The sequence below is a fragment of the Battus philenor genome, unplaced genomic scaffold, assembly GCF_028537555.1.
Source record: "Battus philenor isolate CCGP_79_NKW_IND1 unplaced genomic scaffold, ilBatPhil1.0.hap1 SCAF_18, whole genome shotgun sequence".
NCBI classification, from domain to species: Eukaryota; Metazoa; Arthropoda; class Insecta; order Lepidoptera; family Papilionidae; genus Battus; species Battus philenor.
The window spans coordinates 4321895-4346887 of NW_027181680.1; the positions used below are offsets into that span (position 1 = coordinate 4321895).

General features: G+C 35.7%; 1 protein-coding gene across 1 annotated transcript; it reads left to right on the plus strand.

Annotated features, from left to right (window-relative positions):
* On the plus strand, positions 1 to 24817 carry LOC137920226 (eukaryotic translation initiation factor 2-alpha kinase-like). The gene is made up of 15 exons (XM_068763499.1): positions 1 to 267; positions 1453 to 1570; positions 4264 to 4414; positions 7282 to 7459; positions 8389 to 8548; positions 10349 to 10489; positions 13726 to 13912; positions 14992 to 15457; positions 16285 to 16425; positions 18021 to 18191; positions 19002 to 19374; positions 20159 to 20335; positions 20933 to 21149; positions 22341 to 22534; positions 24259 to 24817. Exons 1-15 carry the CDS (start codon positions 128 to 130, stop codon positions 24394 to 24396), a joined length of 2952 nt encoding a protein of 983 aa, XP_068619600.1. The 5' UTR covers positions 1 to 127; the 3' UTR covers positions 24397 to 24817.
* Positions 24818 to 24993: the final 176 nt, after the last annotated feature.

Genomic DNA, 24993 nt, shown 5'->3' on the forward strand with positions numbered 1-24993 from the left:
GTGATCATCTGAGCTCTTGTATTATTTACTGTGTATAAATACGAGTATTTTTAACACAGATTTTCAATAGACTTTTAAATAGGAGTTTCCGGTTTGAGATGTCCGAATATAATTTTGCAATAATAATATGTCGGATTGGTATTGGCGGGTGATTGCCTTGAAGGCAGCGTTTGCGCTTACTTATTTAGTTTCTTATCTCCGTGCCGATGTTACGATACCGAAGTTACCGTTCTGTAATCCCCACAACGTGAACGGTGCGCTTAACGAGTGAGTTTCCTCAAGAGTTTAATAACAAAAATCTTTAAAGATGTTATTAATTTCTAAAACTTGTTCAAACATGTAACTTCGGTTTGTTTATGTATTACAATTATTATTACAACTTATTCGTGGGTCGTCAAAGTTATCCTAAAATTAGAATAGTTTTACCTTATCCACCTAATGTGTGTAAATAAATAAGAATAAGATTACTTGTTTCAAGCAATCATTATCCAATTAATCATGACCTTGTCGTGTCGATAACACAACTGTAACTGTACAACTTTGGTACCGTTAACCTAAGCATAATATTTACCAAATATTTGTGACGTATATGACGATATACTATCTATATTTTTAGGGAACAGTTTGTACATTAATATATAGGTATTTTAATCATTTTTTCTGTTAAATATATACTTAAATGAACTTTTTATAACTTTTGTTTATTATCGGCAATATGAGGAACATATGTAAAACTTACAAATAATAGTAAGAGAACAAATGAAGGACTATGAAATTACTATACTGTAAGAGATTAGATATTTATATGCATATTTGTCCATACTTATTTTTTGACCTAGAAGTTATAAATGAGGTTTGAAATATTTACTAATAGATAACACAAGGATTTGTTTCCAGAGATTCTCTTTGCAGCCACTGGCCTAGTTTGCCAGTTCAATATTCCTTTCACTTAAGTATTTTCTGTATTAAGCTAATAGTTCAACTGTAGGTAAATATGCTAGTTGCATATAATATCTTATATACAGGGTGATTGGTTATAAGAGTAAATGCTTTATAGGGGTAAATGTATAGCTCAATTGTCGGCAAAATGGTTTAGAGCTTATACACTTAAACCTAATCATCTGTATAAAATGACCACTCCAAAATATGATATGGTGCTACTGGAATGTTACAGGCCACTGTACAACTTCTGACATTACAAAGTCAACTAGGACAGATAGTAAATAATAATTAATTTTAAAATGTAGTAATCTGAATATTGAAAATGCTTTTTCTTACTTTATTATCATTAAATTATATATTATTTCTAAAACCATTGATTTTTGAATAGAGTGTACCGTATATAATGTGACTGCAAATAAACACTTTTAAAGCTTTTACATCTATAATTAATCACCCTCTATAATGTTAAGTTTTGACCAAACAAAATAAATAGTTATTCAAACTTTACAGCTTAGTAATAGTGAGTACACTTGATGGAAAATTGACTGCATTCTCTACACAAGATGGGATTAAAGCGTGGGATGTTGAAACCCAGCCATTGTTGTCGTCAAATCTTCACCATGTTGAGGTATTTTTCATTTAAATCTACTTAATATTGGTTACTTTTAACTAGTCCTGCCAAAAGTTGTAGAGTAACTTTTCCCACAGCTCTTGATTAAATTGACTAGTGTTAAAAAGTTGCCTATACTGGAGAGGGCCTTCGTTCAGCAGTATACTTCCTATAATTGAAATGATAGAGGTCATCCCAGAAGAAGATTAAAGAAGGAAGCATCGCCTCCATCACAGATAACAACAAATGTCACGCTATATTTATAGAATTTTCTACAAAGTATATACAATATATGATAGAACAGAATAAGACTCAGAACTAAGTCAAAAAGGGTTGACCAAGATTCAAAGCTAGTCATTAAACAAAACAGTATAGGTCTAAGATAAGAAAAGATAATAAAATAGCTATAATATAGAATAAAAATAAATATTGTAACAATTAAACATGAGCTATTGTTTCAATGAAAAATGAGAAAAATTAGAAAATATATTCATATTATTATGATGAGTTTGAAGATTAGAATTTGTGGAACATCTTACAAAAAATTAAGTAGGATGATATAACTGTAAATATTTATTCCAAAACTATGAAGAAGTAATGAAATCCATTTTACTTAAGCATGTGTAGAATAACAAAAAAAAAATTTTGTTAAATACAAATTAAAATACAGAAAAAATTTAGTCAATAAATACAAACCATATAAAAATACAAATAAATATTTATTTTCGTTAACTTTATTTATATTGAGGACTGGACCAACTAGGAGTTATGGTATTCCTACAATTATATTTACTTACCAATACAGTCTCATCACACCTTGATAAAAAGCAATGTTGTGTCAGCGTATTTCTAGACTTGGCAAAAGCCTTCGACACTGTCTCTGTCCCCATACTTTTACAAAAACTGGAGAACGTTGGAATTCGTGGAACTGCTTTAAATTGGTTTAAAAGCTACCTTACACAACGGAGACAGCGTGTAAAGATTGATAGTATTACTAGCTCGGAACATTCTATAAATTTCGGCGTTCCTCAAGGCAGCATCTTGGGTCCGACTCTTTTTCTCCTCTACATTAACAATATTCATGAGCTCCCCTTAACAAATGCCAAGATTATTTGCTACGCCGATGATACGGCAGTGGTTTTCCACGGCCCCTCCTGGAACTCTGCCTGTAATGCTACTGAACGAGGGATGATACTTATTTCGCAATGGCTTGAACAGAACCTTCTGACTCTGAACAAGCAGAAGACTCAATATATATGTTTCCATAAGTCAGCGGCCTCAGCACCGGATGAAACCTCTATCAAAATCCATCATCCATGTCCTGGAGGAGTTTGTTCATGTGAGTCGCTTAAACGTACGAAGTGCCTCAGATATTTAGGAGTTCACATTGATGAAAACCTTTCATTTAAATTCCATATAGAGGCTCTCTCGTCAAGAGTCAGAAAGATTATATCAGTAATGAGAAGTGTTAGAGATGTAGCAAATCGGGAAACCCTCAAATCAATTTACTACGCATTGTGCCACTCAATAATAACATATTGTATAACATGCTGGGGGAGTGCTGCCAAAACCTTCATGATCCAAGTCGAGAAAGCACAAAGATCAGTCCTCAAAACCATGCTTAGGAAGCCATATAAATATTCTACAGACAAACTGTACAAAGAGGCTGACGTTCTTAGCGTAAGAAAGCTTTACGTTTTAAAAAGCACGCTGTTGACGCACCGCAAAATATTATCTGCCCCTGATGAGTACAAATATCTACGAGATAAAAGGGTCTACAGAGTGAATATGCCAGTGGTGAATACTGCCTTCGCGCAACGCCACGGTCTCTTTGCCAAGGCGTTTACATATAACAGAGTGGCGATGCACTGTAACATTAAAAACAAGAAAATCTACGAGGTAAAAAATATCGTGTCAAACTGGCTTGCCTCGTTGTCCTATGGCGAACTCGAGAATAACCTGGATTTAAATCGGCTAAACTAAAAAAAAAAAAAAAAAATAGTGATAACTCATCTATACATAATCCTCACGACACAGGCTTAGCCTAGTGTGAGGGTTATAGGAAATAGAAATTTTAGAAATAAGTAAACTTTGTTAATCTATATCGCCAAATCTAAACTGTAAATAATTTTTGTCAATAAATAAATAAACAAACAAACAAACAAGCTATATAAATAATAAAACCATGTAAAACAAGAGTTGAGTGTATTTTGTTTTTATAACAATATTTCACTCTTAAATGTACATAACGTAATGTAAACATACACCACATAATTTTTTCATAACAGGGTCCATAAATATTTATATCCTAAAAAAATTTAAATTACAAATTATACATATCTTGTATGGTAAAAGAGCAATACAAAAGCTTTTTTTGTTATGTTTCCTTTGTTTTTTTTTTGTTATTTCAGTGTACAATAACATAGAAATAAATGAATATATACCTTCTTGCTAAGCCCTTCTGCCGCCTATAAGTAGTACATAAGTAAGTACTAATTAAGTGTGCATTAAAACTTGTGCCAAACAATGAAAAACATCAAAACTGCTGCTGGTGATAATGTATTATGAGCCTGTTTATTGCCTGGCCATTAGTGGATGTACCATGTTTTATTACTTAAATAAATCGAAGTAACTAGATATTGTTGCCAATCTCTTACTAAGTCGAATTTGAGTGGGTCCTATTTCAATGATATCTGTACCAATTTTCACAGTTAACAGCTGGAGGGAAATGGGTGCGTCTAGTTCCATCATTACGTGGCTCATTATACAGCCTTAGTGGTGACACCATTGAGCCTTTGCCATTTGATGCTGAACAGCTACTATCATCATCATTTAAGTATTCTGATGACTTAGTAATTGCCGGTAAGTTAATTTTTTTTATGGCACTAACAGTGAATTTTTCGATACCTGTTATAACTGGTGTAAGTCTTGTGAAATAGATCCAGCGCAGATTAAAATTTAAATATATGTGACATATACTGTTACACTAATAGATTACAATGAAATACATTATGAATTAATATATTAAAAGAGGCCTTGAACTATTGCCAAGATACAAGTTCTTACTTAGAAATTAAATAGCAAAGCTACATCTGCAATTGCATGCCAAAGTTTTACATGAATATATTATGCAACCTTTCATTGTAATTTTCGTTTCTCCAATATTATGATAATATTTAGCATTTATGAAAATGTTGTTGATACTTACTCGGAAAGCTAATTATTGTCACGGACTCTATTAAACTATATTTGTAAAGAGCAACTGTTGAGTTTCTCACAAAATTTTCTCAGCAGAACTACCTTCAAAACCAGTGGTAATTTCCTGGATGGCTAGTAATGCCGTCATGTAACGTTGATTGGCGATTTGAAAGTGCTTGTAACAGCCTATTCTACTGTGGGAGTCGTATATACACTGATGTGATGTCTGAATGAATAATAGGTGTAAGATTTTGTGGGCGAGCGTAGCCGACGGGCGAACTTAGTGTGCCGAATTAGTGCAGCGGGCACATGCACGCACCGGTGACGCGGGCGCAGACCTTTTGTTACTTTTGTTTCTTTTGTTTCTTTTGCGCCTTTGTTCTATTGCCCGCTTTCACTCGGTCGCAGAGCACATTGCGCCCCAGAGTCCTACGACGAATGCACGTCCTTTTTGCTCGCACTCAAGCGCTCATAAAAATTTGTTCGTGTGTTAAATAAATTGATAAAGTGTTACAAACGTCTTTAAATAAGACGCCTAACTCTTTACTGGTGACCCCGAAACGAACGCAGCAAGCATTAAGATGGAATCCAGAAGCGGTAGTCGAGAGCGCAATGCAGACGGAGCGGATCAGCAATATGCCACAGAGGAGAAGTCAACATAGTGCTGACCGGGAGCAATGGCAACCGCAACCACAACCGCAACCGCAATCGCAACCACAACCGCAACCGCAACCACAACCGCAACCGCAACCGCAACCCAACCGCAACCGCAACCGCAACCACAACTGCAACCGCAACCATAACCGCAACCGCAACCGCAACCGCAACCACAACCGCAACCACAACCGCAACCACAACCGCAACCCAACCGCAACCGCAACCGCAACCACAACTGCAACCGCAACCACAACCGCAACCGCAACCACAACCGCAACCGCAACCACAACCGCAACCACAACCGCAACCACAACCGCAGCCGCCAGCGCAACTACGCACACCTATCTACAAGATTCAGAGTCTGGCCAATCGAACCGACGTTAGTGTTAGCTCATATGATGAAGCGTACATGGACATGTATGGTGCTGCGGACAGGTCGCAGTACGGCGAAACACTACGACTACGAAGAGAGTCCACCGTTACCATAGATCGACTGAAACCAGCATATATGACCAGAGATGACAACACGACACCACAAACCAGAACCGAGCAGACTCCGACTTTAGCCAATTCCGTTCCTGAAAATATCAACCCCACTTTGACAGAAGAAACCGTTCCAGTAAGGAAAACCAGATCGGGACGTACTGTCCGCTTTCCAGACCACTATCGACCTCAGTGACCTTCGGTCTCAGCGGGGGAGTACTGTGGGAGTCGTATATACACTGATGTGATGTCTGAATGAATAATAGGTGTAAGATTTTGTGGGCGAGCGTAGCCGACGGGCGAACTTAGTGTGCCGAATTAGTGCAGCGGGCACATGCACGCACCGGTGACGCGGGCGCAGACCTTTTGTTACTTTTGTTTCTTTTGCGCCTTTGTTCTATTGCCCGCTTTCACTCGGTCGCAGAGCACATTGCGCCCCAGAGTCCTACGACGAATGCACGTCCTTTTTGCTCGCACTCAAGCGCTAATAAAAATTTGTTCGTGTGTTAAATAAATTGATAAAGTGTTACAAACGTCTTTTAATAAGACACTAACTCTTTACTACTAAAGAACATTTTGATTTTTTTCTTTAATACATCTGGCCACCAATGTTGCATCAATACACATGTTTTCCCTTGCTTATTAACTAAAACAATTTTTTTCAGAATGTATGCAAATCAGTGGCGTAGCTATGGTATTTGGGGCCTGGGGCAGATTGGAACTTGGTGCCCCCCCCCCCCCCAAAGAGTCTAAATAATTTCAAAATTCAGAACAAAATGTAGTTAATATATATATTTTTTTAGTTGAAAATAATAATAAATATATATAAAATAACATTAGATTTTAATCAAATTTATTGGGAAAATTTAAAAACGAACATTCCTCGCTTTTTGGTCTGCAAAGTCATCAATCACATTTTCAAAATCAATAGTGTCGACTAGTTCATTTTCTATTGACATTATTGCAAGAATATTTAATCTATTTATCATTAAATAATCTTGCAATAATGTAATAATTTATTATTTTGTCATTAAGGGCCCTTTTAAAAAACACTTTATGTGTTTTGTGAATGAAAGGGCTTAAACACTGTGTATATTATAATTTGTAACCGTTTATTTTTTTTAATGTTCATATTATTTAACAACTTTTTAAGCATAAAAATAGTAAAATTCGATATTATTTTTATGTTATTTACTTTAATTTATGGTTTTCATTTTTCTTTTAACATTTCATTATTCATCATTCGAAAAAAAAATTCAAAAAAATTATTTACAACTTTGGTGCCCCACCTACTTGTGGTGCCTGGTGCGGCCGCCCCGCTCGCCACCCCCTAGCTACGCCACTGATACAAATCGTAACAAAGTCATTAATTGGATTATTTATTGTTTCAGGTGCTAAAGAGACATTATGGTTGGGCATAGATGCACACACTGGTGTCGTAATATATGAGTGTGGTTCTTCTGGATGTAGCAGCGAGCAACAGACTGCTGGAGCTGGTCGTGATGTTTTAGTTTTGCGGCGACATTCCAGTACAGTTCGTGCGCTCGAGCCACGCTCTGGACAAGAAAAGTAAGCACGCTATACATAAAATAATTCAAATAAAAAATTAAAATATTCAATATTTGTTGATATTGACATTATTCAGCATTACTTATACACTTAATTTTTTTTACACAGTAGATAAGTTCTTTAGAAAATCATGCAAAAAAAATTGTGTTAAAAAATACATGTGATACATAGTAATATGGGGATCGCCCAATCAACCAATAGTGCGTTAAACATTAATCCCTAGTGCTGTCTCGCTCGCACAATACCTACCACACGCAAACCTGCGCGGGTTCACTCACCCACGAGCTGTACTATGCAAAATGTATAAATATAGTGGCAGTAAAGAAGCCAAAGAGAAGCTAAAGAACAAAGAGGTATAGGAACAAGCTAGGAGAGAATTAAGAACAAAATCGATTACCAACGATCTACTAGCAATATTGAATACAGTGCTTCTTATAAGTTCGACGAACATTTACTCAACAACCTATCTCCTACAGTAAATTTGAGGATATATTCATCAACTTTAAAAGATTTTATAAGATAAATATTTTACCTGAAATCCATGCAAAGTAATAATAAAAGCCATATTAAATAAGTATTTAAAAACAAAAATTAAAATTGGTGTACAAATTTGTACACTTTTTTTTCTTTTATTATTAATGGTCTCAGTTGATTTTTGTTGTCTTTTAATAGCTGCTGTTTTTTTTTAAAAAATATTAGTAAAGAAGTAAAAATCTTGTTATATATTAATATTGTTAGTGGTGAATACCATTATTTCAAATTATTTTGGAAAAGAACTAAAAAGAGAATTATGTGTATTTAATAAAGCATAAACTGGCATCACATTATCATTTGTCATAGGTATTAGATATCTCTTTATTTGTGCCTGTTCCCCAAGACATTTTTCTAACAAACTCATTAGTAAATTCCTAAAAAGTTATTTGTTGCAGATGGAACTTTAGCGTAGGGGAACACCAGTTGGCAATAAGCCGACGGGAATGTTTGGGCGCCAGTTCTCCGCCCAGTCCAGTCTCTGTTAGTGTCGCGATGGCTGAAGGAGTTGTTGCTGTTAGGACCCCGGGGTCACAGAATCCAATTTGGCAACAAAAAGTAGGTTACCAATTAACATTAAATGTAAATTATTTTGACATGTTGACATGTGTTCTTTGTGGATTCATTTATTTGATGCTTTTATCATAAAAAAGTACACAAGACTACCGCTGACGGCTATGTTGACAAACTCCTTTTGGTGATCCGATATTTTTACACAAATGCCAAATGATTAGGCTGACTAAAGATAAAACAGATAAAGATTAAAAAATAGTCAAAGTATATAGTGAAACTGACCGACCATAAAGTAATAACAAATATCATTTATTTTTAAATTTTATTATGAAAGTAAATATAGATAAATAGCTGTATCGACGATGTGGCGATCATGAACTAATAGACGTAACTTGGGTAGGAGCCGTCTTGATTGATGACTGACAGCATAGTCAAGGTGGCGGGAAGACGCTGGAAGCGGTCGTCGTAGAAGTCTTTGGGGGAGGCCTATCCATGCAGAAGACATTTATCGGTTGATATGATGAATGTTGATTTTGACTTAAATCAAATATATTTTGCATAAAACCGTCTAAGTAACATCTTCTTCTTCTTCTTTCCCTTTTCCCTTTATTTGGGGTCGGGTCTCCTTATCAATTTGCGCCAGGCCACTCTATCCTGGGTTGTCCCTGCATCAAGTTGAAGGGTTCCCAGTTCCTTTCTGATATTAGACCACCACGTAGCTTTTGGACGCCCTCTCCCTCTTGGGAATTCTGGGAGGCTTAAGGCAGTTTTTACTACGTGGTTATCTGGTTTCCGTTGAATGTGGCCATACCATCGTAATCTTTTTTCCTGTAATTTGCTGGGGATCGGAGCTACCTTAAACGAACCTCTCATATATTCGTTCCGTATTTTGTCCATTCTAGTGACGCCACCCGACCATCTAAGCATCTTCATCTCATTGACATGAAGTGTTTGCTCGTGTCTCTGACTTACAGTCCAGCATTCCGAGCCGTAGAGCATAGCTGGTCTGACAACTGCTTTGTAGACTTTACCCTTGGTCTTAATGGGCATACGGTTATCACATAGAACGCCTGACACTTCCCTCCACTTCATCCATGCAGTTTGTACCCTGTTCTTGACATCAGCGGTTGAGTCTGCATCGATACTTAAGGTCGACCCTAGGTACCTGAACTTAGTGACGGATGGTATTGGAATGCCACTGATGTTCAGATTGCTATGGCCTTGTGTTGGTGTTGGTGCAAATGCACAGTGCATGTGTTCCGTTTTGGATCTACTTATGCGGAGGCCGTTGGATTCTAGTTCTCTAATCCATAGGTTCAGGTCTCTCTGCAAATCATCCGCTGATTTGTTTGCAAGAACAATATCATCTGCATATAGAAGGCACCATGGTAAGGCATTCTGTATATCCTTTGTGAGGTAATGCATGACGCAGTTAAATAATAATGGGCTAAGTGCGGATCCCTGATGAACGCCAACTGTTACTTCGAACGGGTCACTGAGTCCTGCCGGGCTTCTCACCTGGGTCGCGCAGTTGTAGTACATGTCTTTTACTATGGAGACATACTTTTCGGGGAGGCCTTGAGACCTGAGAGCTTGCCATACAAGTTGTCTTGGCACTCTATCGAAAGCTTTTTCCAGGTCAATGAAGACAATATGTAAATAAAACAATAAATAAAACATAAATAAAACCGTCTAAGTAACATAATAGTTAGAATTACTATGTAAGAATTACTATGCATTAGGTAATGGATTTTGACATCCAGTCATCTTTTGATGTACTTATAAATGTACATACATATAAAGTTTCATTCTTATGTTTTTATTTAAGTGATATTATATTTACAGCTTGAAGCTCCGGTTGCAGGAATGTGGCGATTACAAGATGGGTCTTTGCAGCACATGGATGTACTGTGGGAGGCAGCTCAAGCACTCACAGGAGTTGAACCCTTACCCCCATCCTTGTATGTTGGTGTACATGATCGGCAGGTCAGTACTGAATACATTTATTGAATATAACAGAGGTGGCCAGGCTCTGATAGTGCAAGCTTTTTAGAAGTTTTAAATTTTTTGTTATCCGCATTTGAATTAGTGTATAAAACATGGATAAGAATTTTTTTTTTTTACAAAAATATGTGAATTGAAGTTAGATATATTGGACACGTATATGACAGCACGCCTAATAATACTTAAGATGTCGCTTAATCAATAGTGATCGGTGTTAGGATTTCTTATATCTTAGGAATAATTATAATAATATTCACACCAGTAATTTGTTTCGATTTCCCAGGAGCTAACATAGGTAATATAAATTTAAATATTTAAATAATTCGATAATCAATCGGTCAAACAGCCACATGTGGCTTGCGAGCCGCAGTTTGGCTCACTCCTGAAATATAATATCTGTTTTAGTACCCGGTGATAAATATTGCACATCGACCTTTGGAAAGAGACAATCGGCTAATTTCCGCATCGTAGAACGTTATCTCTGTCGCACGAAATAGAACGATTTATAAAACGTCACATAGTTAGTGTGCGACAGAGATAGTGCTCTATGGTCTATGAAGTAGCTTTATAAGAAGGTTCAAAGTCAAATAAAGAGTAATGAAGAGAGCTATGCTTGGAGTTTTGTTTAGGGATCGAATCAGAAATGAGACCAGTTGAAATACCAAGGTTACTGACGTAGCTAGAACAATTGCTAATGTAAAGTGACAGTGGGCGTGGCACATCGTTAGGGTACGAGACAGTAGACGCGGCGCGGGTAGGCCTCCCACAAGTTTGATCTATGACATAGCTTAGGTCGCGAGTAGTTGCTTATGGGCAGCACAAGACTGGTCATAGTGGCGGTCTTTGCGGGAGGTCGACATCTTGCATTGAGTGTATAATGGCTAAAAAGAAGAAGAATGCTGTTTGTAGTATTTTTTTTAGTATTTATTAGGGTGCTACTTGGTTATTTATAATTAAAGGACTGCACAGCATCTGTCGGGTCAGCTAATTATCTGTGGCGGTCGACTTATGTTTATAACTTAAAGCTTGCAATTAAAGAAAATATAAGTATAAATTTTGCGTTAACTATAATATTTGCACTTATCATAACAGCAAAGATAATTCTCTCTCTCTCTCTCCTGAACATTATTAATCCGATCTGATCATGGGGTTTGCTTTCCTTATCTTCTTTGTCCACCTCGCGCGATAGGACACGTCGTTCGCGGAAACTTTGCAGGCAGTCATGTCTTTCGCTATGGTAGATACCATAGCCAGATGGTCCATCTTGTTTTCGGTCTTCCTCTTCTTCTGGACCCAGAAATGTTTAGATCCATAGCGATATTCCCGATGTATTCAGGAGCCGACTCTCTTGTTGCTTATCAGCGATGTCACGTACCCCGAGGCTACCGCGAATGTACTCGTTGCGTATTTTATCGAGGCTTATTACTCCGCACATCCACCGAAGCATCTTCATTTCGACGACTAGGACTGAACGGGTATGGCTTTGTGTCATAGCCCATGTTTCATTCCCTGCAAGGATAATTATTTTAATTAATCTGTGTACAAGGGATATGTGGTGTAATGAGTGCTACTTTCTGCCCCAGCAGTGGCAACAATGTAACTGTAATAAGGATGTATTAAAATATAAACAAATTGCATACAAATAATACTCACGAGTAATTCTATATCAAGACAATTAGATTCTTATCACTTTAAAACGACTGCACACAGATAAGATAAGAACAGATTAAATATGATTAACATATAAAAAGTAAATGTAATCATCTACTACATGTGTACATTTGTGTATGACTAATATTTACATTTATGCTTCCATTGTAGTGCATTATTTCTCTTGTGTGAAACTCAAGTGCATTTTGTTACTTTTTTACAATGTTTTAAATGTAAAGTTAAAATTTAATTATTCAACATTGGAACCTTTAACAGAACTCTTATTGATCGTCAACTATTTCTTTAACATATTTTTTTTTATTCTACACTGCTTCGCAAGGTGTTCTAAAGATGGAGAAGAACCAGGAAGAACCTCCACCATAACACATATATTAATAGTTTAACAACAAAGATTTATACACATACACCTGTTGTTTGTTGAATGAATAAATATAAAATGATACCTTTTTATGAGTAGTGGCGGCCCGGCGTTGAAGGGTTGACATTAGCGAATGTTGGTCGCGGGTTCGATTACCGGCATTCAATATTATATAATTCACGCTTTGTGTATTAATTATATAGAATTGCTACTGCTCATAAGTTTCCAAAAGATGTACAGCAGCGTCCTGTGCGTAATAATACCACACTGCGATTGCCAACCTGCCTGCCAAGCGTGGCGATTATAATATATCCCCCCATAAATATCTTTAGGGGAGACCTATGCGGAAATATGCGTTTATGGGGTAAAACGCCGACGACGATATTTAATTACTACAATAAAAATTCTCGTTGCTATATAGTGCTATATGATAAAACATGTAAAGAATACATCCAGTAAATTATATAATCTTTTATTAAATTGACTATATATGTGTATCTTCCTGGATAACTGAGATAAGCCATTGATTATTGAATCAACTTTAATTTTGAAAATAGTCTCTGCCTGTTTATGTTTATTTGATACTAATAGATATTTCTATATAATGAAAGTTGGTGATACAGGTTGTCCCATAAATAAAAGTCAAACGAAAATCAGTTGATAGGATAGCTTATGCGTAACTTCTTTAAATTTTAACCCTTTCGCTGCGAAGCGCCTAAAAATGAATTACTCTCCCATCAACCGGGCGCGATAGTAGATTGTCTATTCGAACGACACGCATTTGGTTATGTGACAAAATATCCGCACAGGAAGCGTATGCAGCTGCCGCATTGGTAACAAACAAATTAATGACCATAATCATGCAATTATTAATACGATAATGTAAAATAATGTACGGCGCCAGAAGGCGATGTTCGGCTGTGAGAAAGCATCTATAGCCGAGCACCTGAAGGCGCTATTTGCAGCGAAAGGGTTAAAAGTAATTACATTATAATAACTTAATCAATTTTATGCAACATGTTACGTTTTCTCTGTAACGTTTTACTGCAAATTTTTGTTTTTTCCTCTTAGATGTTACCGTAAGCGACTTTTCTATATGTAAACAATAAAGAACTTACTACTTTTACATCTAGCTGAACCACTCATTGTCCTATTTGGTATAGTACAATAAAACATCTTTTATTTTCAGCTATACATCCAAGAGAGTCTGATGTATGCACAGAAGTTGGAGACATCGGTGGCTGCGAAACCTGTGCCTTGGAAATTGAAAAACTCCCGTCAACTTACCAGCGAGACGGGCACGGCTCTGACCGTGCAGGATCCTGATCCAAACACCTTATCGCTTGTCACGCTGTACAAGAATCCAGGGCAGACAGGTAATAAAAAGAATTTTACATTAAATAAAGTTGGGTTTATAGCTGCCATTTTATTACCATGTTTTATAGTTAACTAAAGTGCAACAGGATTATAACTCATGCATCAAGTTACTGTTATAATTTTTTTTTCCAAAAAAAGAATAGCCAGGATTAAAAAAATATTAGTTAGACCGGAAAGGAAAGTCGTTTCTGTCGTCATATTTCACAGAAAAACCGGTTGATTTTTACCGCTCCGGCATTGAAAATTTGTATACTGGATGACAAAAGGTTGTTGATAACGAAGGTGAATATATTTTTGATACGAAATAAAAACTTGTTAAAAATGCAGTCGTGTGATTTTAACTTAAGAAAGCGACATTACTTTCCAGTCCCCATAATAAATATTTTTTACCTAACCCAAACTTTATTTTTAGTTAAGTTTAGTCTTACATATAAATCATAGTAATGTTTTGGAACATTTAATAACACCAAAACAAAAAAAAATGTCATATATTTATTTTAGTATATATCTATACATATTACATATCAACAATTACATGTAATGGCCCCTTTGGTTTTAAGCGTAGAGTAGCGTAGACTATGTAAAAAATTTAAGAAATAAGGGAAATTGGGAAACGAAAACTACATATTTCGAAAACAAGAATAAAGAAAAAATTTTGAAATATGAAACCATGCAGAATTTTCGTAAAAGAAACGGATAACATCCAAAATAGCATATTTGTTTAGAAATAAAAGTAAAGATAAATAAGAACAAAAAGTAAAAAATGTTAAATAATTACATCATTAATAAAAGTATACTTATTATTATTATACAGCAGTTTGTTAAATGTGTCAATTATAAATTAAAAATTAATATTTTTTAAAAATGAGCCAAATAATAATAGTTTTATGGCAAACTTGAAAAAGACTTATGGTGTAAATAAATCTATGGAAATGGGCTGCATAAGACCGATCTTTAGGGGAGGTGTATGCCTATCAGTGGGCATATATATGTTTAAATGTACATTACGTCAATATTTTGACAATTCAAAGATATCTTGAAAAAACCCGCTCATTTCATGGAATAATTATTGTTTCAGGTAATCACGGCTTCTTTCTCTACCTCCAAGAGACGTGTGATCAGGCAGTCCAGGTGTCAGATGACACGTACGAGACTCCGGACATTGTCCTCCCGAACAACAGCGACGACCAGTTCGAACACCACCATGTCCACGTCCACGTGTACTCTCTTTGGTTCTGGTGGAAGGAAGTATTCCTTTTAACAGTTAGCACAGCTCTACTACTCAATCTGCTGATATTGCCGAAGTTCTTCGCACCGAAGCTCCGTCCGCCCACTCCGTTGCCAATGAACCAAGAGGTTATTGTTGTGGAAAGACACTATGAAAGGCCACGTTCGAATAGCAGTAAAGAATATTCTGGAAGGTACGAGAATGATTTTACGCCGTTAAGATGTTTAGGACAGGGCGGGTTCGGTGTTGTGTTCGAGGCTAGAAATAATATCGATCATTGTTCTTATGCTGTGAAGAGGATTACTTTGCCTAAACGGTAAGAAATGTACACATCCTTTATAAAATTTTAATAATGAATAATATTATTAATTTTGAATCATAATTATCATTTTTAGTAACGTCCACTGCTGGACATAAGGCTCCTCCATAGATTTCCAATAAGATCGAGTAAAAGCTGCCCTCATTCAGTCTTTTGCGACGACCTTAACAAAGTCATTTGTCTTCTGAATGTTCAATATCACAAAGAAAGGTATTGTGTATCAAACTGCGTCAATGTTATGTTGCTGGGTGCTATTAATAAACCTAAGTAAAAATAGTACCGGTTTATACACGTTTAAAGCCAGGCGCCACGAGCGGATAATTACAATTATAATAATTATAATTGATAATATTTTTGTTTGACGTGAAATAAATTTTACAACAGACAATAATAGATTATATCGTTGTTCAGTTAGTGTTGCGTCACCACAAAAGGCGTTATTGCGAATTGAGCTGTCTTTCATAAAAAATAAAGTTGAAATTGGCATGGATATATCTATCATACAAAGCACAAACACATGTTTGCACACATATACACAGTGTCATGACTGTTTCACATATTTTTTTACACCGGCACACACAAAGAGAGGGAGACAGAGGCGCACACGCGTACATAGAACATACATTTAAATTCTCTATAATTACTGTTCCTTTTAAACTGTCTTTTTATGTATAATGTTAATTTCGTGGAAGCTTTAGCGAAATAGCGTAGTCTTTCAATACAAGCAAAATCATTTTGTTTTAAAGGTGTCTGTATACCTTAACATTTATATATATATATATATATATATATATATATATATATATATATATATTACTTTACAGTCAGTCGAAACGCGAACGTGTGTTGCGAGAAGTCAGAGCTTTGGCAAAGCTGGAGCACGAGAACATAGTGAGGTACTTCAACGCGTGGTTGGAGGAGCCGCCGCCATACTGGCAGGAGCAGAGGGATGCGACCCTCATGAGGTACGCAACTTTGCCACAATGTGATCACACACTGATCATCGTGTCAGGATTACTGTGAGGATCCAATCTGGATTATTTTTCAGATTTTTCTGTTCTTACTTATGACCATATCTACAACAATTATTAAAATATTAAATTATAAAAAATCTAATATTGAGCACGGCAGTGGCATTTGTATTGTTTTTTAAATTGTATTGTTATCAAACCATATTTTAACAAGGAATTGAAACGGATTTGGTCTGAAATCTGTTCACTCTTAAAATACAAATATAAAAAAAACTATTGGCTAACACTGGCAATTAGCATACGAATGCAGTAGTAATATATTCCTTGTTTTTGAGAATCGATTTCTTTGCATTGTTCCAAATTGTTTACCTGGCTGCATCCCTTTCTAATTACAAGGATCCCACTCAAATAACTAATTACTGAGATTTTATGTGTTTTTACTGTTTTATTTTTATTTCATTATAATTGCACGAAAATCTTTATTATGATTTAGTGTATAAGCTTTGTTTTTTAGTAAATTGTAACAAAAAAAAAATTATTTGGGAGATTGGGAACTTGCTCAAAGTATGAAATATCGTTATCGTATTGCTTGGCTTGCAATACCTTATTATATACAATTAATAAAAATAATAATAAAAATAATGTCTGTTTGTTTACTAATAAGTTCGATAGTTATATGAGAAAGAACAAAGAATACAGTTCACTAATAAACGGTTTAATTTAGAATTAAGCACAGTACAAATAGGAAGAGATAGAAACAAATTATAGCCAAAGAGAAAAACATTAAATATAAGAAATACTATTTTACGGCAAACCGAAAGAATATAATGCAAGGCTTATTACCTAAGCGTGCGTCTAGCGCCGGAGCACAGCTAACGATCGCGAGCGGCGGACGAGGCGGAGATAGCCGAAGTTGACCGATGCGCCAGCGCAGGCAATAAACGCTTGTGAAATATAGTTGCGATCTTTGCGATACTAAAAGTACGACTATTTAGTGTGCGTTCTTTTAGTTCGTCACACAGTACAGCGTATAAGCCCCCTCAGAGTGTACGTTTTATCGTAATTATTGTGTGTTATATAGATTTAGTATTTTTATATAGTACTCAATCTAGTTCAAATTACCGCTCTACAATTTCTTGCGTGTATATATACTATCTATATGTTATCAGTAGTAAAACTACAATTAGAAATGTTATGTGTGCGTGGATTTTAATAGAACAGGAGACCAATGTCTGTCTAATCAAAGCCCATAGTTTCTCTTCAATCTTTTAACTATATTGACGTCGTCAAGTAATTTAGAAGCAAGCGGATTGGTATTATGACCTCATTAAATGATGGACCTTTCAAATTAAAATATTAGGGGGACCGAAAAATAATATCGCGTTTTAAGTTAAAATCACATGACTACATTTAAATTCAGTTTTCATTCTTAATCAACAATATATTCACCTTTATTATCAACAACCTTTTGCCATCTAGTATACAACGTTTTGCAAGTATGTGATGAGCTACCAAATGTTAATCACATATCGACATGCGCAGAAACGACATTACTTTCCGATCGCCCTAATAATATGCTAATTTCGCAGAGAGTTAGGTGGTATGTCTTTAGTAAGCAGCGAAGATTATACGTCGCACGCTGTTGGTGCCAAGTCCACGCCGAAGGGCGACAGTGTGATGCTGTACCTTCAAAAACCAACAGACGACTGTGTCGAAGCCCTGGATTATGAGAAGCAGCTCAGTGAACCCAGACGTCTTAGGTAACAATAATAAAAACTTTTGTAGAAATTGATGTTTCCTAAAATTACTAAAAATTGGAAAATGTGCAAATGAAACATGCTTCCTTTATTAATGTAGTGCGAATCTGACGAAGGTGTGGTCACCTCACTGCCGAAATGATAATGATGGTGATGAACCTTACTACTCACAGTACTTGTTAGATCATGCATTGTGGTCTTCACAAAACAAAATATGTTGTCATATTATGTTATGTTTGTTACACGTTACTTATTTATTTAAAAATGAAACCATATTTAACTTAGCCATGCCAAAATTTGAGAACGTCATTACTGATTTTTACATTCATTTTCTTATTTTTTATTTATTTATGCTACATGGCGATTTGTGATATACAATATTTCATTTTGCTGTGATAGTTTTAATTCTGAATTTAACGTATCAGGAGGAATTTCTTCAGTATTTCAGTCGGGAATGTAGGCACTTGCTGTGCAAAAAAAAATTACTATAAAGAATTTACTTAAAACATAATGACTTGGAAGCTATCTCACTAGACGGTTCGCTTCGAACTTTGATCATTACAGTTTACTTGCTGCTTATTTATATTGTCGTGTAACAGCCACTTTGTTCAGTATCTATCAATCAGAATATAAGTTTATTTAGTGCACATTTGAACAATAAATAAAGTAGTCACTCTGAAATATGATTGACATTTTTTGACATGACATTTTTTTTTCTATTGGAATGCTGTAAGTCAATATCTTCTGGCAGTACGAAGTCTATAAACAGCAAGTTAGATAATTTCTTAAACAATATAAATAAAATCTTACCAGGTCCCTAAGCTGCAACGACTCATTCAGTATTATATTTGATGAGAATGTATCAAAACATTCTGACTCATCGCAGACACAAGTGAACAGTACCGAGCCTCCAAACATGTTATCCAAAGACCTTCAAACTTGGGACAATGAAGACTCATCCGTTGTATTTGCTCACTCCAAACCTTCTAAAAGAACCCACAGCGGTGAGACCAAACACACATTGTCCAAAAATAAAGATACTGATGATGACTCATTTATTGTGTTTGAAAATGAAGGACAAACTGGACATTTAGAGGAGAGATTAGACTTGTCCAATAAGATACTGGATAAAGTTAAGGAATCTGAGGGATATGTTAAGGACAGCTTGCATCAAAGAAAGAAGAAGGTAATATATAAGATGATAATTCACATAATTTCTTTTTGTCTTTAATCAATTTTAAATGCGTTAAAGTATTTTTTTTATTGGAATGCGACTAATAAGTTATTGCAATGCACTGTCTGTAGAGACAGATAATAAACTAATAATCAATTTTAATAAATGCTTTGATTTACTATATTATAATTAATTTATTTATTATTTCTGAAAACATATTTGGATAGTGTGTACCATACAGTAATTGACAGCGAATGTGCCATAAATTCACCCTTTCAATGTTATCCTGTATATTAATAGATATTATAGAAAGATAGATAAAATTGAAATTAACTTGAAAAGTTTCATACATAGACCAATGCGTGTTGTAATCGTAGATATCTTTTTGTACTTTTATATATAATAAGGTTCTTTTTTAAGTTCGAAAATGTAAAATATTATATAGGAATGAGACGCCATCAATATGATTTTGGTATTTAATGGATAGTTACAAATATGGCCATTGCTATATAAAGGGAACCTTTATGAAATTACTATAATTTGATTATATGCTCAATTGGTATGAGGTTTGTCGGTAAAGAAGGGGACAGAAATAAAAGATACTCTAAAGATTGCAATACTGTAAGTAAATTAAAAAAGATGATGTGCGTTGTGGAAGGAACTTTTCATAGTTTTACTTTCATAAGACTAGGTTTCGCTTTTAAGTTTTTTAAATCCTTTTCTATCCTAGACAACGTAATATATAATCGTGCTTATTTAAATATTTTATCTATGGAACATTGTTTTGTTTATGCAGAAGGGTCACACGCGCCATTGGTCGTTAGACCTGTGCGTACGTGAGGGTGAGGACGGAGGTCCGAGCGGTGCGAGCAGCAGTAAGATGTATCTGTACATTCAAATGCAGCTGTGTCGACGAGACAGCCTGCACGAGTGGCTTCGACACAATCGCACCTGGGACGCGCGCCGGGAGATTGTGAGCTGAACTTGATTATTTTTTATTCTTCTTTCGTTAAAGAGCTCAGCAACTAACTGCAAGGTATAAGCCTTTCTCAAAGATCGACACAAAGACTGTTCTTACACTGCCTGAATCTATCAATTTCCTGCGACCTGCACTATGTGCTTGGTCCACTCAGTAATAGTGATTTTAGTAATTACTAACATAAAATTATTTAATAGATCAGTCAAAGTATTTCATTCATCTTAAAATCCTATTTTTTTTGGAATCAGAAATACATTGTCGCACTAGTGGCAATTACAAATTCAGGGGTTTAGGGTGGCAGGACGTAAAGGGCGCCTAGTCTAAGACGTAAGGTAAGGAACCTGAGGGCTCCCGGGGAAATTATGTTCAAGGGACACATGTGGGAGAATTGTGTTTGATCTGCTACTCTTCGATTATATCCATTTAGAATTTCGACACAAGAGCGCCTGAGAAAGTCGAACCTCAACTTGGTCTATTGCTATTTTCTAGTTTATAGCACTGAGAAAAAAAAAGTGGCGGAAAAAAACTCATTTACGTAGTTTGATGGAAGGTTGGTGTCGCCTGTTAAAATGTAAACCCGAACATTTGTAGGTGAACACATTGTTCAGTCAGATCGTGTCGGCGGTGGAATACGTACATCTAGCGGGGCTCATTCACCGTGACTTGAAGCCCAGCAACATCTTCTTCGCTCCGGACGGCAGGGTGAAAGTCGGAGACTTCGGCTTGGTTACCACCATGGGGGATAACTCGCAGGATGGGGAACCCACAGCTGAAATTAACATGCACACCAGACATACTTATCGTGTTGGTAAGACTTGCTATACCTAGCTCTTAATTTATTTGCTTGTGTGTGTCTCAGTGAATTATAACCCGTTGCACGCGAATTCTCATTGTGATACTTGATGAAATGATCTTATTTCTTTTCAAATTTATTTACGTCCGAAAATCGCACTTTTATCAACGCTTTTTTGAGAATCGTTTCGGTTTTTATATCGACAATCGTGAAAACGGCGTCCCCGCATTGGCCTCTGGAGTTTGCTGAATAACTGAATTCGCACGGAGCCAAAAGAATCGAGTAGTATGACATCGACCAAAATCCAAGACTTGACGCTTGTGAGACACAAGACATTAATTAAAAATGGTTTCGGCGGATCCCTATAAAATTCCAACTTTTAATAAATAGGCTGTCAGCAAACGTTATTGATAGTTCTACCAACCAAGGAGTAATAATTAATATAAATGTAGCAATTGTTATTTATTCTTATTTATGTTATTAATTTTTCTCCGCTTATAGTTGTGTACGTGTGTGTGTGCACATGTGTCTGTATATATATATGTATTGATATAAGTATGTTTGTATATATGCTTCTATATATATAAGTGTAAGTATTTGTAACTGTATGAGCGACAAGAACGCCTTTTGTACCTTTATATGAATTGTTTTTGATTTTTTTTTCAGTTATTATCTGTGGTGTGTAAAAGTAAAAAAATAAACGATTAATCTGCCTTCCTAATGCCTGGGAGTTTTAAATGATTATTTCACCTTATTTTTTGATCACAGTGGATTATATTAATTTACTATTTCTTACTTATTGGAAAGTCAGTACTAAGTATGCAGGGACAGATAGTAAACAAAATTTAATTTTATTACATAGCAATTAGAATTTTAAAAATATTTTTCTATATATGCTACCAATACGTTATCTGTTATTTCTGAAACCATAGATTTTTGGATAGTACCATACATTAACTGATTGTAAATGAACTATATATATCTTCATAGTTCTTTCTATTCTATACATTCTTTAAAGTTTTTACACCTATTTCCAATCATGCTGTATGTATGTTGAGATATTTAAAAAAATCCTCAATCTAGTTCTGTTAATATAGATTTAAAAATTTTACACTTATAACTGATCTTGTATAATTACTAGTTGTAATATAATTTTCATAGTTTTATAACACGTTACAGTCACATCTTAGTATAATTTTTTTATAGGTACGCATCTGTACATGTCCCCGGAGCAGCTGATGGGGCGACCGTATAGCTACAAGGTGGATATCTATTCATTGGGGCTGGTGCTGTTCGAATTGCTGCATCCCTTCGGCACGGAGTCGGAGCGCGTCACGTGCCTTCTGAGTCTGCGCAAAGGTTGCTTCCCCCACCCCTTTCCTCAGACCTACCCAGCAGAAGTAAGTTTACAATATTATAATATATTCCCATGTCTCTTAATAATCTTATTAAAAATTTAAGAATACTAAGTCTATTAAACTGTGAACAATTGATCTTGGAAATAAGTTACAGAAAAGTGGCCTCAAACAAGACCTTCCTATTTCGTTGTGGACTCTTCTTAGACTGGGGCGCGTTTGGAAGCCTCTTAGTTTTAAGTTGAGGAATACCATTTTAAAGGATTTCAATCTGATTCTAGTTTCTATCAAATTGGACACTAATATTCTTCTCATGGTGTACAAATGGTTATTGAAAATTGTCTTATGGGAGATAATATTACGAATAAGTGAATAAAACAAGCCTGGTACAAGACGATACTAACTTTGTGAGAGCGGTACTACTATTGTAAGGGCGTATTACTAAGCACATAACGCAAAGCCCTGGACGGGCTATCCTAAATAACACAGTGCGAACTGCGGGTGGTCCTGAACTGGAAGATACCGCGGTCCCTCATTAAGCACAAAGGGCCACCACCGGCGGTAGTAGTAGGTTTTAGTGAGTAGGAATCCCACATAATCCTGTTCTTCCCATAGACTAAAGCTAAGCTCGAAGGCCCCCCTGGGGGAGCCTCGGTCGGGCTGCTGCATGTTACTATTTAACTGAATTGGGAAGCTGTCGAGCTCTAAGATCATTTCCGCGAACGTTCCATGGAGTGACTGAACTCAAAGGTTCTCGTGAAGCGATCTCGGCCTAGTCACTTGTCGATAATACCCGCTTCGCGTTTTGGGCCGCCAAGAGCGCCGTACCTTGACTTCGACTGTTGCTATTACATGGTTAATAACTGTATTATAACTTCGGAAAGCGTAAGCGCTGAAGGAAATAGTGGTAGAAGAAACTCCAGCAACGCTTCTATCTAGTACGATCCTCGTTTTAACGGAACAAGTTCGAATGGTGAATATTTCTTGAAATTTTTATAAATTTCATATAGATTCGCCGCGTATATTTGACCGCTATGGCTTCCAAACTGGACAAAACGAAATTTATAAAAATTACGGAAAATCCTTGTGGCCGGCGCCCCGTGTGTAGGCGACCTATATACAATTTTAGACCGCTTTAACAATTCGTTGTTATCAACTGATCGTGCTAAGGTGCCTCTTCCAGAAATCTTCGTATTGTTTTGAGCATAAAAAATGTCTAGGTGCAATATCCCAGATAATAATTAATAAAATGTGTTAAAACTGGACCTAGTAATATGTATAGAATAGAGAAAATAAAATAACTAGTGCAGATTTCTTTTTAAATCGTTCAATTGCAGTATGAATGCTTGTCTGTCATAGATGAATTATTTAGGGCAAAATGAATGTAAAAACTGTAGTAAAGTAAAAGAAAAAAACCATCATAGGATTCAAAAAATTCATTTACTTACTTTTATATAATTCGATATAGTCATTTTATTTTTTTTTAAATTTCGGATTGACGATTATTTATTGGACACGTCTCTCTCTCACTCTAACATTATAATACTATTCAACCCAGTGCTATGCTGAATAGATCCGCTTACATGCATATAGACACATTATTACGTTCGAGACAACCAAGGAGGAATATTTATGTAAATATCTACTATTAGAAAAGTGTCTTATTGATTATTAGTGTAGTTTTTCGGGTTACTTTGATTAGTTAATTATAATTGCATTGCAATATATATATTATAATTATTTATGCTAGGTGATATATTATGTTGCAGACTGAAGTATTAAAGCTGATGCTAAGCGAAGATCCATCACAGAGACCCACGGCTAGCGGCGTGCGGGCCCGAGCACCTCTGTACCAGGCGACTGACGAGAGGTGGCATTTTACACTACCCACGTTAACAGGCAGTTAGATAAAGTAGACGATAATTGTGCATTATATACTTTATTAACGAGAATTCTTGTATAGTAGATCATACTACTAATTTTCAAGAATATTAGCCAAAATGATCTTAAATAATCATTGAAAATGCTTAACAGGTATTTTTAACATTTAAAATCATGATTCTTGCTTGTCTTTTATTTATAATTGTATCTATGTTGGAAATAGATTAGTGCTACCGAAATCGCTGTACCGCGCGTTATGCACGCGGCGAGACTTGGAGGACGGCGCTCATATTTTTTTCTCCGGCCCCCACTTCGCTATAGCGGGGTATAGCCGTTTTGGTAGCACTTTACTACAACAAATGTACTATCTTTTATCAACCTTCAATCCAGTGTTTTCTTTAAGTATTTATTTACGGCAGATATTTTTACTCGAAAATAGAGGAATTTCATAAAGCACCCATTATGGATATATACCTTTGAGCCCGCTAGCGTCCTGATGAAAAGCTACATCGGTCACTAGAGGACGAAAATGTGATGATGGTCAAAATATTTGATCTCTATTTTCAATATTAAAATATGTTTTCTGTGTAATATATTATTATTGTTTCATCTATGTTGTGCAT